The sequence below is a fragment of the Xiphias gladius genome, chromosome 15 (assembly GCF_016859285.1).
Source record: "Xiphias gladius isolate SHS-SW01 ecotype Sanya breed wild chromosome 15, ASM1685928v1, whole genome shotgun sequence".
NCBI classification, from domain to species: Eukaryota; Metazoa; Chordata; class Actinopteri; order Istiophoriformes; family Xiphiidae; genus Xiphias; species Xiphias gladius.
The window spans coordinates 28783293-28798216 of NC_053414.1; the positions used below are offsets into that span (position 1 = coordinate 28783293).

Below are 14924 nucleotides of genomic sequence, written 5' to 3' on the forward strand. Positions count from 1 at the left end.
TGAGAAAACTCAGTTATTCCAGTTTAATGAAAAAATGATTTTGTTTTTCTTTAAACAAAATAAATAATGACCCAAATGACTTGTTAAGATGAAGGATCTTTGGAGTATAGTCCCCTCAACTGCCAGTGTGTCCATTTAAAAACATACAGTACATGCATCCTGTTGAAGTGTCCTTGAATAAAATCCTTTCTCTCAACCTGCTCAGTAGTCGCTCTCTGTCACTTGCAGCTGAATTCCCACAAGATGTAAATGTAATGTGTCTTTGCTTGAACAGCAACAGGGGAGTTCAGTGTGTCTTTGTCTGTGCCAAGTCTGAGACAAAACAAAAGGGATGAAAGAGGAGACAAAATGTTTCCTTTCTGCCTTTTTATCCTCGATTCACTTTTGGAAAATTATGCACGTGTTACTCATCGTCCTCCTGATCTTACCTTTCTCCTTTTACCTCCAGTGTAGTTCTCCTCCTCTCCTTCTCCACCCCTTTTCCTCCTCTAACTTTCGATTCCTTCCATTTCACCTCTTTTTCTTTTTCCCCTCTCTGTCTCTCTTTGTCTCTTTCCCTTTCTCACTGATAGCCTGGCTGTAAGTCAAACCAGTGTGTTATTGATGACTTGCGCCGTGTTTCTGCTGTTCTGGCTTCAGTCCTACACTTGCTTCATAGGAGCCAAATCTCTCGCTCCCAAACAAACACACAAACACGCACAAACACGCACACACACTCTCACACACCATTGGCCTCATCTCAGCTGGGATCGGAGGCCCTGTGCGGCCCCTCCTGTCTCCCTGCTGGCTGGTTGCTGTAATCAGTCATAGTAGAGTGGACACCCCATCCATCATGGAGGCTAAGTTCCCTTCATGGCTCTGGCCCATAACCCACAGCACACCTGTCAACAGCAGCCCACATCAGTGTGGCTGACTTTGCACTGTCTCTTCGACTGTGAGAGCAAAACTTTAGCTCCTATATAAGAAAATGAAGAAGTCGTTTTTCGAATGCATTTACCCTGAGTTCATCGTCCACTAATCATAAATGTAAGCCATCTATCTTGTCTAGTTTAGGCTTTTATTAGATATCAAAGATTTGCCAGTAAGTGCATCAAGTCTTATTTGATTGATGATTTAATACCAGATTAATATGAAACCATTAGTATGGAAAAACAAACAAACAAAAAACTGTAAAGAGTCAATGCGGGTAATCTTGAGTTTTTCATAGACGACTATATTTTTACATTAAATCTGGAACTGGCATTGGCAATGTGTCTATATAGTTCACATAAGGCTGCCATATCTTTACAAATATGTTGTATCCCTTTCTGAAGGTGCTTGTGACCTTTTCAAGTCGTATGAAAATGCTCATTTCCAAAAACCATATAGCTATGAGGAAATGGGAATCTGACTTTACTTTCTAGTGATGCATTGAGCTATTCCTATAAACCTTTTTTTTTTTTTTTTTAAATGTTCCTTACTTGTACACTAATGGTTGTAAAATTCCCAAATAAACAAAGTTCTTGATCCAGTGGCACGACAAATCCTGTAATTTTAGACATAGTGCCACAGAAGTCATACCAAAGGGTACTAACTTTTGTACATGACCAGGTGCAGTACAAAAAGACCTCCTCTATACCATATGTAAAATATATCACAGATGCTTCAGGTTCGCAGTTATGCAATCTCTGCGGTGTGAAATAGAATTGATGAAAAAAAAATTGTAGTGGACCTCGCTGTATCTAGCATTAACAGTAGCTGACGAACGACCTTGGGACAAATGTGACCAAAGCTCTGCATCAGTTGTCAGTTTAATCTGAACTCCTCTCTCTCTAGATTTATGTTAGCCTGGCAACGGACATCCATCCATCAAGGACATTTTTTGTTTGAAAGAAAAGGAGAAATTACCCTCGCACAGTTCCTCTCCAGTAACAGTATTCAAACAGTATTCAAACTTTGGGCAACCAACTCATGTTTATCCCTGTACTGAATTTTAATCCAAAGGTATGGGTGTGAGCTTTCTAATAACACGTGTTCTACGTTAAAACTAGAAAGTGCTCAGACAAAATCTTTTCATTAAATGATCTCCTATATAGTGCTTTTGGAATAAATATATTTTGGCAACCGTCATTATTAACAAAAACATTTTATGTGCACAAAACCAGAGTTAAAAACTCTCCCCTCCTGCAAAGGGACTTTGCTCTGCTTAAGGGTATAGCTGGTTTTTCATGGTTTTAAATGATTGTATTAGGCTTCTTGTTTACCTTAATACTTGTTTGGCACTGTAGATATTATCATTATGGTTGTTTTTTTATTCCTTTATGTTGCTCCCAGCATGAACAGAAAGTGCATTGGTAATAATTGTTTTTATTTATATTTATTTTCCCCAAATTTTGTTTTGACAAAAATTTCTTCAGAAAACTTCTTGTAACCATTTTTTTTATTTCTTTATCAAAAAAAGAATTGAAAAGATCACGTGCCATAATGTTTGGCTGGAGGGAAAAACTGCATGATTGGTCTCACCTACCTCTTAGTAAAACTCTTCAAAATAAAATGCTAAACCAGCGTACATAACACTTCATCAGGTAGAAAAAAAAAGTTTTGTCAGAATGTCCTAAAGACTTACCTTGTTAAACACGCAGACAGCTGATTCACTAATGCTACTAAAGTTAGCATGTTAAAAGCAGAGTCACATTAAAAAAAGGTTTTGTGCAACATTTCCACCAGGTCGACTACATTCTGACACTTTTCTTGGAATAATTACAGCAGGAATTTTGCATGTAATCCGGCAGCGAATAAGACCGTTATGATTTTGTCAATCAAAGACACAATTTATAAAAAAATAGTTTGTTCCTATTTTAGAATTTTGAAACATACTTCAATTGAACATTAAATTCAAGACACACAGAGGTTAAAGAGAAAGAAAAGAGAGTGTGAAGCCTCTTCAGCAGGTTAATGGTTTGTTTGGTTTGCTCTGTTATGCTGTACATCTTTTTTTGAGTTTGATTTTTGTGTCTTTGCCTCCGCAGATAGCTGCTCTGCAGAAAGGAGGAGACAGCTTCCCACTCACAGCTGCCTCAGGCAAAGTACTCGGAAAGGTGCGGCAAAGGAAAGACGCACAGAAATAGAAACAAATAGTTCTCACAAAGGTGTTGTTTTGTTGCTGCTTACTTCAAAAAACACACACCCTGCTAAAAGTCACACTCAACAAATTGTGTATGACGATCATAATCAAGTTGAGAGGTGAATGTTGAAAAGTTACCAGAGACTCTTTGTGTCCAGGCGCTGCGCAGCTCAGACAGGAGCTCTAAGCCGGTGTACGTGTCTGTGGGCCACAAAATCAGTCTGGACACAGCTGTACGCCTCACACACTCCTGCTGCCGCTACCGGGTCCCCGAGCCCATCAGACAGGTACACACACACACACACACACACACACACACACACACTCACTCCCAGTCAACAGTGAGTTCACCAATCAGGACTCTACGGCAGAGTGGCTGAAAGGAAGCTTATCCTGTAGAAAAGGTAAATTCAAAAGACTCTGTGATCAGATGAAACAAAAGTTGAACTCCTCAGCTGTGAGGCAGAGCGCGCAGTGTTCATCACTTGTGTAACAGCATCCTGCTGTGAAGCGGGGAGGTGTGATCATCACGCTGTGTATGCTTTGCAGCAGAAAGGCCTTGGAGAAATGGAGGAAAAAACATAAACATATGCAGATTAGGGTTGCTCCAGTTTTTGGGGGAATTTTTTTTCCAGAACCAATGCAGATAACCATGCATACAGGTTCAAACAAAAACATGATGCCAACTGTCATGGACTGGTCCAAGCTACAGTGTGACAGTGAAGATTGTTTTAGCTCCAAAGCAGACAAACAATCCTCTTTTCTGCTGAGTATATTACCCATGCTGTTGCTGTAGCTGTCATACTTTAAATAAACTCCTTAGAACAGTAAAGGTTTTGAATTGTTGTTCAGTTGGTCAGATTTATTTTTTACTATGTGTATCTTTCGCACAATTCTAGCAGCCATTGTTGAGCAAAATAAAACCTCCAATTATACATTTGCCTTGGGTATTGGTTGGCATGTATCATCTGTCATTGTTTAGGCCCATGTTTCTGCCATACAAAGTAAAATTTAAACACAGCAAACATGCTGCAGGATAAAAGAGCAGGATGATTCATGTTTCAGCAGGATAGCGATGGTAAGCAGAGAACAAAAACAACTCTTGACTACCTGCTAAACATCAGGATGAAAGTCCGTGATTTTTTCATCCAAATCAAAGATATAAATACGTGACGAGTTACAGGAAAAAACTTGAATAAATGAGTGGAGAAACAAAACAAATGCAGATCTTTCCAAACAAGGCAAGATAATTCAATGAATGGTTTAGTGAGTATGAAAAGGATGGATACCAAATTAGAGAATGTGTTTTAGAAGAAAGCGTATGAGGAGCACTGAAGCTGTTCTGGAGGCTCGTGGTGGATCATCACCATTCTGTCCAGAATTAGTTCAACTGCAAAAATAGAATTATTAGGACAAAAAAATCCAGATGCTACGTTAAATTTGAAAAATAATTTAGCTCTGAAGTAGAGCGTTTATTCTTATACAAACAGATTTGTTCGTATATGTGGCATTGTTGGGGCACTTTCAAATGATCTAAGAAAACTCGTGGCGTTCAATAATTTTCTCATGTTTAGAATTTTCTCATACAAAATTCACGAGTGGTCCAGGCGTGTCATATGAGCCAGACACAGTTAGTCTGCCCTGCTACCCAAAGGTGAAAAACGCTTGTTTGACTAAAAATGATAAAATTACAAGGCCTGCATTTGAATGAATTTGGAGTTTAAATCTAAAAGTTTCTCAGATTTTATTAGCATGGGTATTTTGTATGAAAACTCCTGCAATTTTGTAGTTGTGCGGAAAATTCTTGTTTTAGTTTCAAAAGTCTAACTGCTGGACACAAGATGTCTCCTACTTCACCTGAAAAGTCCATTCTGAGTGTATGTGACCTGGAGGTTTCAAGTTTCCACATCACACTTGTGTAAGTTGCAAACTGGACCATGATTGTCTTCCAAACTAAATGTGATGCCACAAAATCAGGCTTAGGGGTGGAAATTGATAAGATTTATTGATACCAATGCCATCATTGATCCTTATTTTCATGGATTCTTACTATTTTCTTAGCTTATATGCAGACTACCGGTCGACACCACTCAGTTACTGCAGCACATGCAACTCAGACAGGTGTGTGGCCAAAAATGAGTTAGTTTGGAAAGAGTGAAATAAGGTGTTCTAATGCAAGATGAAACTGAGTGATTTTATTTACCTGGGTGTGCCGCCCAAGTAAAGCCTATGTATAGGAAACGCTGTCCTGATCGGTTGGGAAGCAATGGCACCCGTGCGTAGATTGTCAGATACATGGCATTTGTGGAATTTAAGACAGTGTTGCGTAGAAAGATGTTTCCCACCCTGAATTGAAATGACCATTTTACTGATATCACAACTAGCACTGTCGTGACCTTTCTTCCTGAAATGAAGCCACGCTTTGGATCGTTTCTTCCTCTCCTCCATGACTCCTTTTTGTTTCAAGTTTCCAGCAGCGAAGACGCATGAGTTTCGACATCATTATTTTGCAAAGCACAACTGTCAGAAAAACTTGCCAGCATCGATAAAAGGAAACGATAAGATCGGAGGCATACCATTCAGATGGTTCTGGCAATTTGGAACCAGACCTCAATTGAATTGGTTCTCGATTCCCACCCCTCATCATGCCTGCACCTACATACAGTGGGGTCCAAAAGCCTGAGACCACTTTATGGGAAAGTGTATCTTAAAGGGTAACTCCACCCACAACACACCACCACCCACTAACTGTCATTTTGGGGAAGAAAGAAAAAAAAAAACTACACCTGAACTGGTCTCTCCTCTTCCTTCAGGCTCTTTTTCTTTCTGCCACTAGGATGTGCTGTGCTTCTGCTGTTCACCATGCTTTTACTTCCACTGCAGGGAAAACATACATTCATACACATGCACACACACGCACACACATCTCAAAATCAGTTTTTCGCCAAGGGAGCTGCAGTAACAGCGGCTTACTCATCCCCTCCTGTGTGTCTTTATTTCATCAAAGCGTGAGTGCAATGTGTTTAGCTGGTGGGACGAAGAGGAGGAGGGACTGAATGTGGAATATGGAAAGAGAACCAGGGACACTCTCACCTTCCTGTGTCCAATCACTGACACCTCTGTCTTTATCATCTCTCTGTCCAGCTGTTTTCCTTTCTCTGAACTTCACATTCCCTTTTATCTCTCTGTCTTCTGCTTTTGCCCCGTGCTCTCTATTTCTGTCTGTCCCACAGATATTTTCTATTCTCTTTATTGCTGACATCACTGAAAAAAACCCACACAGATCCAGTTCTGTGAACAGTGTCATGTTCAGAGTTGAACTCTGCATTTACGGTGCTCTTTCGGAGGCAGAGGAAGAAGATTCATGTCCCTCAGGCCTCTGGAACGACAGTCACAACTTGTTGAGGAAAATAATAATAATAATAAAGCTGTTAATCTGACAAGAAGACTCTAAATTACCTAAGAGTCGCCTTTTTGAAGTTTGGAGATAGTAGAAGACATGCTGTGGTGTCATGGACAACAACAGGAACAGGCCAGATAGAGGTCAAATTATAGATATGCAAATATGTGATTGTCCACACTCAAAACAAAGAAATCTCTCTGTCAGTTGCAGACGCTCATACACTCGTACACACTTGGCTGGACTCAGCAGCTAAAGGTTGCCAGGGTCTCTTTGGCAGACTTTGTGCTGTGGTTTGTGTGTAGTTGTGGTTCACCGCCGGGACACACACAGATCAGCGATGGGGTTTGTCAGATAAGGGCACAGTAAATGTTTATGTATTCAGGAGAGAAACATTGTGAGTGTTAAATGGCATCAACAGGGCACTGGAGGAGCAGGTTGTGTAGCAGATATGGCAATAACACAGACAGACAAAGGTAGAAATATAAAAGGAATAGCATTATAATAGCAATGAGGTTTTCACAGTACTCACTCTAGCCATGAGTAGAGGTGTTGAATGGTGTCATATACAGATGGGTAACAAATTAAATTAAAAAATAATACAAAGTGTATTAGTATGCAGTACTTCCACCAGGAGCCTCTATAACAAGTTCAGTGCTCCTTTAATTGGATTTACCAAGTCTCTGAAACCCTCCTGAGGGATGAACAGCATTTTTCCAATCGATGTTTGCTCATTTGGTGTTTTGGTCATGGAAGTGGAGAGCCCATCAGTCCAAAATCTCCAACAGGTGTTCACTAGGTAGAGATCCGATGACTGTGAAGGCCAAAGTACATGCATAGTTCACATAATTTTCATCAAACCATTCAGTGAGCCCCTGTGCCCTGTGTAGACGCATCTCCATTCGTTATGTTCTGTTTGCCATTGTTTTTCAGAGTTTTTTCTTTTAATTTCTGTCTTCATCGCCTTCATCGTTGATTTGGCAGAGAATACCAAGGACTTTCCTCTTCTGGTTTAGCAGGTACTTAGGTATTTCATCTACCCTCACCCATCTGTATGTGGCAGATACAGAGAAAACAGATTTTGGGTGTATTAAATCTAACCCAAGAACCATGTATAATATGCTTAATATTAAAGGAAAGTGATGCATTTCTCTAATCTGTTCCTGGTGCTGCATTATAAGTTTTATTTTTCAATTATTAGTCAGATTCAAGGGTAAAGGTAAAGGTTAGGTCACCGGGAGTATTATTCAGCCTGTAAAAACAGTTGTATAATGTCTTCTGTTACTGAAGAATGACCCAAATTATGTCATTATCTCCGACTGGGCTCTGAGTTTACAAATGTATAACAGAAAGCCTGCAAACAGGGGGCATGCAGTTTCAAAGGCGTGATAAGGTCTATTGTGGATGCACTGCAAAGGGACATTTGTTCTTTTACACAAAACAAGTAGAGCCGGACTACTAGTGACGTTGCACGGCTAGTTAGATATCTGCTGTGCCTGGCTAGCACTAGACAGTTACAATAGTTTCCAGAGCTTCTCTCTATTTTCTCTATACTGATCCGTTTACTTCCCCTGGCATTTTGTTCCCTGTGCACCATTTTGTTCAATGAAAAGTTTAATCGGGAAAAAGAAGCTCTGCGCCCTAACAAGTTTGCTAACAGCACAGTAAGTTCAGACAGTTCATTCAAAAATCCTACTTGTACCATCGACTCCTGTCTCATAACTGTCTGCAAACAACTGCTCTTTAGTGGAACAGTTTTAACTGATCTGCTGGTCTCTACAAAATTATGCCATTTTAAATCCTGGTGCGTCCAGGGCTTAACGAAAAGATGCTATATTGGTTGGTTATTAAGGGAAGTGGAGGATTTTTGGAGCTTGACCCTCACTAGAGACTAAAAGTCAGAATACCTCAGCCTCGGCTGCAACGATTTAGATCATCTCTTAGTTTAATCTGTTCGTTATAAGTATAATACTAACATAGGGGTGCCCTTTTTATTGACGAATCACTGAGGTTTATAAAATGTCCATAATAATGTCCAATGGTCTGCACAGGCTACTCTACCAAAACTTAAAGTTATTTTCAGAAGTTACGAATTTAGATTTGTAATGAATCTTACAACTACTACGAATTCTTGCGCACCAGAAAATTATAGTGATGGGTGCAATGAATCAACAACTCTGACTGTGAAAAAATACAAAACAAAAACACCTATACTAACCTTATCAATTAAGTTTTGTCCACAAGACCTTCGTCAGGTAAATCATATAGTGTGTTTCCATATATGTATATGGTACCAGTGCCATTCGTCTATATTTATTTTTACCTGATGAAATTTTGAAGATGAAATGTCACCAATAAAGTACCAGTACCAGGGTTTTTTGTTTTATTCATGATAAATTATCAATTAAATGGAGACAGCAGCAAATCGTCGTATTTGACAAACTAGAAAAAAAGTGAAAAATGACAAATGAGAAACACATTAATCCATTATCAATGTTTTTCATGGATCATTTTTTTGTTGATCAACTAATCAATTAACTGAGCAACTGTTTCAGCGCTACTTCTTTCAGAGAAGGCTATCTTAATAGTGCACAATGGTGGATATTTATTGAAATTCAGTTGAAAATAGCAAAATCCAATCAGATTTTGTAGTAGGTACAAATTATGTTTTGGATTAGTACAGGGTGTCAGGTGTTACTTAGAGTTACTTAACACTCAGTAATCATGACAAACATAGGTCAGGTGATCAAATGATTCCTCAGTGTCACAGCAACTGGGTGTTCATGTCCTGAATCTATAAATTAACCCTTCACTCTTCTGTTTCTTTTTCGCTTATTCCCCCGCCCTTCTCTCCACCATCTAATGAGATCCTCTCACCCTCCATCAAGAGTGAAATGTACCCCTCCTTCCACCGCTTGAGAGAGTCAGAGAGAGAAAGATGAAAGGGAAAGATGACATCATGGCTGGATTCTGCAGTGAAGGCTGACGTGTGAATGCACTGCAGCAGAATCTTATGTACCACAATGAAAAACTAAAACACACACACATGCAGGAGCTCAGACTAATTCACGCCCCCACGTCTTGCTCCCTAACGCCATTAAATTCTCACAGTCCTCTGTATCCCACGCTTCACTTGATAAAGCCTGATTTTGATTCAAAGATACGTCCTAGGGACATCGGGTGTTTCGGGTCTTTCAGCATCATAAACCCTTGCTCAGGCGTCCCAGCCAGAGTTGGTCAGACCCTGGCTTGTGTCTCAGCAGCACTGGCCAACGGATCGCTCCTCCTGATCCAAAGCCATGTGGAGGCCCTCTCTGCAGCCTCCATATTGGACTTGATGGTTTTCCTTTAAGCAGTCTCAGCTAAGAGAGCATGTGACAGGAAGTAGAAGGCAAGCAGACACCTGTCTGGACTCATCAGAGGGATCTTGATTTAGTGACCAGACCAAAAATCACAAATCTAATCCCTGCAGAAGCATTTAGTTGGTTTGGGTTCATTAACTTATGTCTCAAAACTCGACTTACTTTATAGTCATCCCGTGTTTTTACTGGCAGGCTGCCATGATCTGAGGTGGGACTGACTCTTGTGTTGACTTATTAATTCTAATTGGTAGAGCTGACTTCAAGCTTGCAGCAGTGTTAAAATACATAACCTCATATTGGCAGATTTAACTATGAGCCTCCAAATGACAAAAGCTGCAGGAAAATTAATGAAATTAGGCTCATTTGTTCTCAAGCTGCAGGAACAAACAATACAGAGTATGTGTATTGTTAAATCTGTTCAAGGGATTAATGTTTGTACACTTTATTTTAAAAATATAACTTTAAGGTGCTGTTGTTTGTTTTCCTGCATAGCTCTGTTTGACATTCACAGATATTTGTGTACAATCTAGTGTCAACCACTGAGCACCTCCACAGTGACAATATACTGTGTTTCACACATCATAATTTCCTAATAACTCTCTATGAGGTTTTGTGGAAAGATCGTTGTAACTCGTTACTATTATAGGTAAAATTGTGACTACTGAGCTATTGTGAGCTACTAAGCTAGTGTAACCAACAGTGTCCTTAAGCCGAAGCACAGCAGGTCAGCTGAACATGCAAAAATTTGCAGTCTGTCTATATAACGCATAACATAACAAATTGATCATAAGTAACTTTTTACTTGGGCATAAATGGAACAGTTCTTTCAAGGGTATTCCTTTGAATCAAAGTGAAAAAACTCACAAGCATCACAAAAGCTCTTCCTGACCGATTACATACAGTCGATGCTGGAGGAATTATCTAATGAGAGGACAACAAAACATTCCAGTTTTCTCTGCCTTTTAGAGCTGAAATGGTAAGTCAGTCAGCAGAAAATTGTCAACTATTTTGATGATACTGTAGATCAAATGTTTAAATAATTTTTCAAGTAAACATGCCAAATATTTGTTGGTTCCAGCTTCACTAATGCAAAGAATTGCTAGTTTTCTCTGTTTCATATCATTGTAAACTGAATGTCTTTGGGTTTTGTTGAAGAAAACAATACATTGAGCTGTTAGAAACTGTGATAGATACTTTTCACTATTTTCTGAGATTTCAAGGATCAAACAATTAACAGAGAGAATAATCGGCAGATTAATGTATAATAAAAATAAGCCTAGTCCTTGTGGGTGGATATTGTGGATATTTCATGGATGAAAAAAAAGCATACATTTATTAAATGATAAATAGTGGTCATTTGTTGTCACTGACCATATGTTTTTCCTAATTCTTTGACCTTTGGATGTCTGGGGTTGGTATATGGTTGTTGCTATCGGGCTCTATATATGCATCTTGAAAATGTGAGATTCTAATTTATGATAAATATTTTTCCCTTATTTACCTTTTATGCTTTTCCAGTCTTTTCTTATGATGTCCAATAGAGTTTTTTTTTGAAGAACAGATGCCGTTTTCACCTATTTACCTATAGGACAATTTGTGTGTTGAGTCAAGGTGTTCCATTCATCAATTGAATTTTTGTGGTTGTCTGATTGATATTTTACACAGCATCTAAGTATACATAAGGAACAGTTGTGATGCTTGTTCATATAATGTAGTTTTTGGAGGTTGTGTAGACAGAGACTTTAGTAGTAAATGTAGGAGCAGCAGTTATATAAGGAAATTCCTACTTTTAAACCCAATAAAACTAAACTACATCAAAGCTTTTAATTAGTACCCAATTACATACTTTTACCAGGGAAATTTCAAGAAATTATCAGGTAATAACGGATGAAAATGATGGACAGAATAAAATTATACAAACAGAGTAACTTTTTCACTTTTCCCTGTTCAACTTTGAAACATGCAGCCCTCTGGTCAGAAGCTCACTCTTCTGAACTCTCAGCTCACACATACTGTAGCCTACACAGATACACAAAACATGTGCACACATGGTCCACACATATTCATGCACAGGTGCAGTTAATGGCTGATTTTCTAGCTAATGAGCTAGCTGATTTTCTCTTCTAAGCTAATGTTCCTTGACAAATATACTGGTAACATGTCAGACTTGCTCACTTAGAATTAGCAGACCTGGTTGTTTACTTTTGAGGAAATAGGTGCAAAGAAATATAAGAAATAAAGTATGGTCATGACAGGTTGCAGTTTCAAGCGCTATGTAAAGAATGACATAATCATCACAATTTGAGGGGTGCATTTTATTTTCTATCGCAATTATTTTCACATGGAATTAAAAAAAAAAAAAATCTGAGTCAGTGTGCATGAAAAACATCTCAAAAATTCAGACTTGTTGTGCAAACTTTAACCTTAAAGAAATTTTGTATTCATCCAAGAAGCTTCGACCTTTTGATGAACTGATAAGGCTTCTGGGATGAGTGGCAAAAGATCATCAAGCATGATCACTTCATGGACAAGTCTGATGCTGGTTTTCACCCAACAGTTTTGTGTGAATGTTTGTGTCGTCTGTGGTCTTGGACCACATTTAGTCCATCCGTCATTATCTCCCGGATAAAATCCATTACTCCCCCCCACCACCACCTCATTCTCCTCCACATACACTGATCGGAAGACATCCACTGGTAATGGGACTCTGAGGAGTTGTCTGAGACGTACAGTAACAGCTTATTTCCAGACCTCTCCTCTCTGTCTGAGTGCTTTGCACTGAGCGGAAGTCACTAATTACGTTCCCTCTCCTTCTACAGAAGTCACCTGTGCACTGCTGACTCTCTCAGTGCCTCTCAGTTCTGTAAAATCAGTTCATACAGGACTATAAAAAGTCACTGTGTAGTCTAAAGTTTGTCTAGCTTTCTGGCAAACTGTTGCCTGTAAGTATCACAAGGGTTTAACGTATATTTCTGGGTAGCTGACGTGTATCCATTGCCACATAAAATAATCTCCCTGCAGAGCAACCTATGCTAAAAACATCCTCCCTTAAAGTACTGTAAGGCTCTTTAGATGTTGGATGTATACAATTTTGCTGCTAAGAGGGGATAAATGTGGCTCCACTCTCCAGTCTCCATTTTGGGTCTCTATGCAAAAGCCCCCCCCCGTGCCAGGCAGGAAGACGGGAAATGTAAAAGCTCCACAGCTGCACTCCCAGATTGCAAAAACAGATGGAATTTCAATGTGAGTGATAGGCGATGGGGAGCCTGCATGCATAGAATAAAAGAGATTGAGAAACGCATTGTGTGTGTGGGTATGGAGGAGAAGGCATGCAGTGTGTTTGTGTGTATGTACTTGAGAGACAGATATTGCTAATGTGTGTTTTGTGTGCAGATATTAAAGTACAGGATACATTTATTTGAGAAGCAAGGTTGTTGTTTTTTTTAACTCTTCACATGCAAAAATTCATAGCACAGCATGCCATAACAAGATGTATGTTTTTGTGTATGTGTGTGTGTTCTCTCTTATGTCCCCAGCCAGTGTGTGTCTGGTGTGTGTGGCTTGCTTTTGATGAGTCCCCACTTTTTCAACTTTCACTTTCAACTTTCAACCTCTTTGTTCTCTCCGACTTTGTTCGTCCTCACTGTACTGTTTTTCTTCTCTCTTGCCGCCGTCTCTCATCCATCCATCTCCAACCCCAGCCCCCCGCTGCTACGTCTCCACTCCCTGAATTATTCAGGCCTACAGAGCTAGTGTATTTTTGGTTGTTGTCACCTCTGCAGTAACACAAACACAGCCCATACCAGTGAGCACGCAGGCATACACACATACGCATGCAGCCCTGCCAGCATGCAGATCCGCACAAGCCAGAGAGTACCAGAGTTTTTGAGACCACTGAGACTCGCTAACTACGAAGAATTATCCTTACAGGGATTTCACACCATCAGTGAGCTCCACCTCGTCTCCGCTTTGCTAACCCAGCAGTGAAAAATCACTTTTCTGTGTCTCCCGGGGTTACACTAAGTTTGACTGTAGAGTAATACGTGAGGGAAGACACGGCTTACAGTGCTTATATTTGATCACCGATCCCCCTTCACTATTGGTTTTCTTGTATGTGTTGAGTTTTGTGTTTAGGCAGTTATGGGAATACATTTCGGAGTCATTATGACCTGCACCTTTTTTATTAATTTAATCATAATTTATATTAATTATTCCCGTTGCGATCAACTCTATAATTAAGCAAATTGTAAAATCTGCTGAAGACAGCAGCACATTTACATACTAGTTAAAGGCCAGTTTTGAGTCTGTAGACAATGCTAAAAACATTTCAGTATATAAAACCCCCACGCTCCACTACATCCAGTGGGCATCAGGCATCAACAAATGCTTCTTTTAAAGCTGCATTAATTTAATTTTGCTGCCACTTTGGGACAGCAGAGACAATCTGAAAACACAAAACTGACATCACCTTATAAAGCTGTAATAGTGAATATCTTCCACTATACACGGAGCAACATTAGTATTCATTTGAAGTCATGTTTTTGGTTGTCATGACAAATGTACATCCAATATTCACTCTCCTTTTAGTACCGTTTTGGTCTCCACCAACTCCTGAGAAATGTATCTGGCTCTTTAGCTGCTAAATTTTAGCTCTTTAGCTGCTAAGACTGGCTAACCAGTCTCTCTTTAGTTTGATGCCAGACAAGAAGCATAAAGCCAGTTTATCAAAGCTTATTTGGTGCAAGCAAAAGCAGCTACCTGTTGCGTGTTCATTAGAATGGAGTTTGTGGGCCAGAAAACAAAAAAAATGAGCTAAAAGAGGCTAAAACGCTCTGTAGAACTGAGGGGAACTGCAGAGTTGGGTGATAATTCTCTTGGGCTTCCGCACTAACAGCGAAACCTGTCATCTTATCCTTTGTTAATGTAAAAATATTGATTATGTATTATTATCTGTAGTAACGTTCAATATTGATATTGAAAGCTACTGATATTAAAATTGTGGATGGCTCAATGTAGAGTGGTTCATTAATTCAATAAGGAAGATTATACTGGTTGTCTT

The 14924-nt window shown here is 39.4% G+C and overlaps 1 protein-coding gene across 4 annotated transcripts in view; it reads left to right on the plus strand.

Annotated features, from left to right (window-relative positions):
• LOC120800777 (endonuclease V-like) overlaps positions 1-14924 on the plus strand; it is a 65005-nt gene that overhangs the window by 15215 nt on the left and 34866 nt on the right. For all 4 annotated transcript variants that reach the window (XM_040147121.1, XM_040147124.1, XM_040147122.1 and 1 more), the window contains exons 6-7: positions 3009-3077; positions 3262-3390. In XM_040147121.1, coding sequence (XP_040003055.1) covers positions 3009-3077; positions 3262-3390 — 198 coding nt within the window. The remainder of the gene's footprint in view (positions 1-3008; positions 3078-3261; positions 3391-14924) is intronic.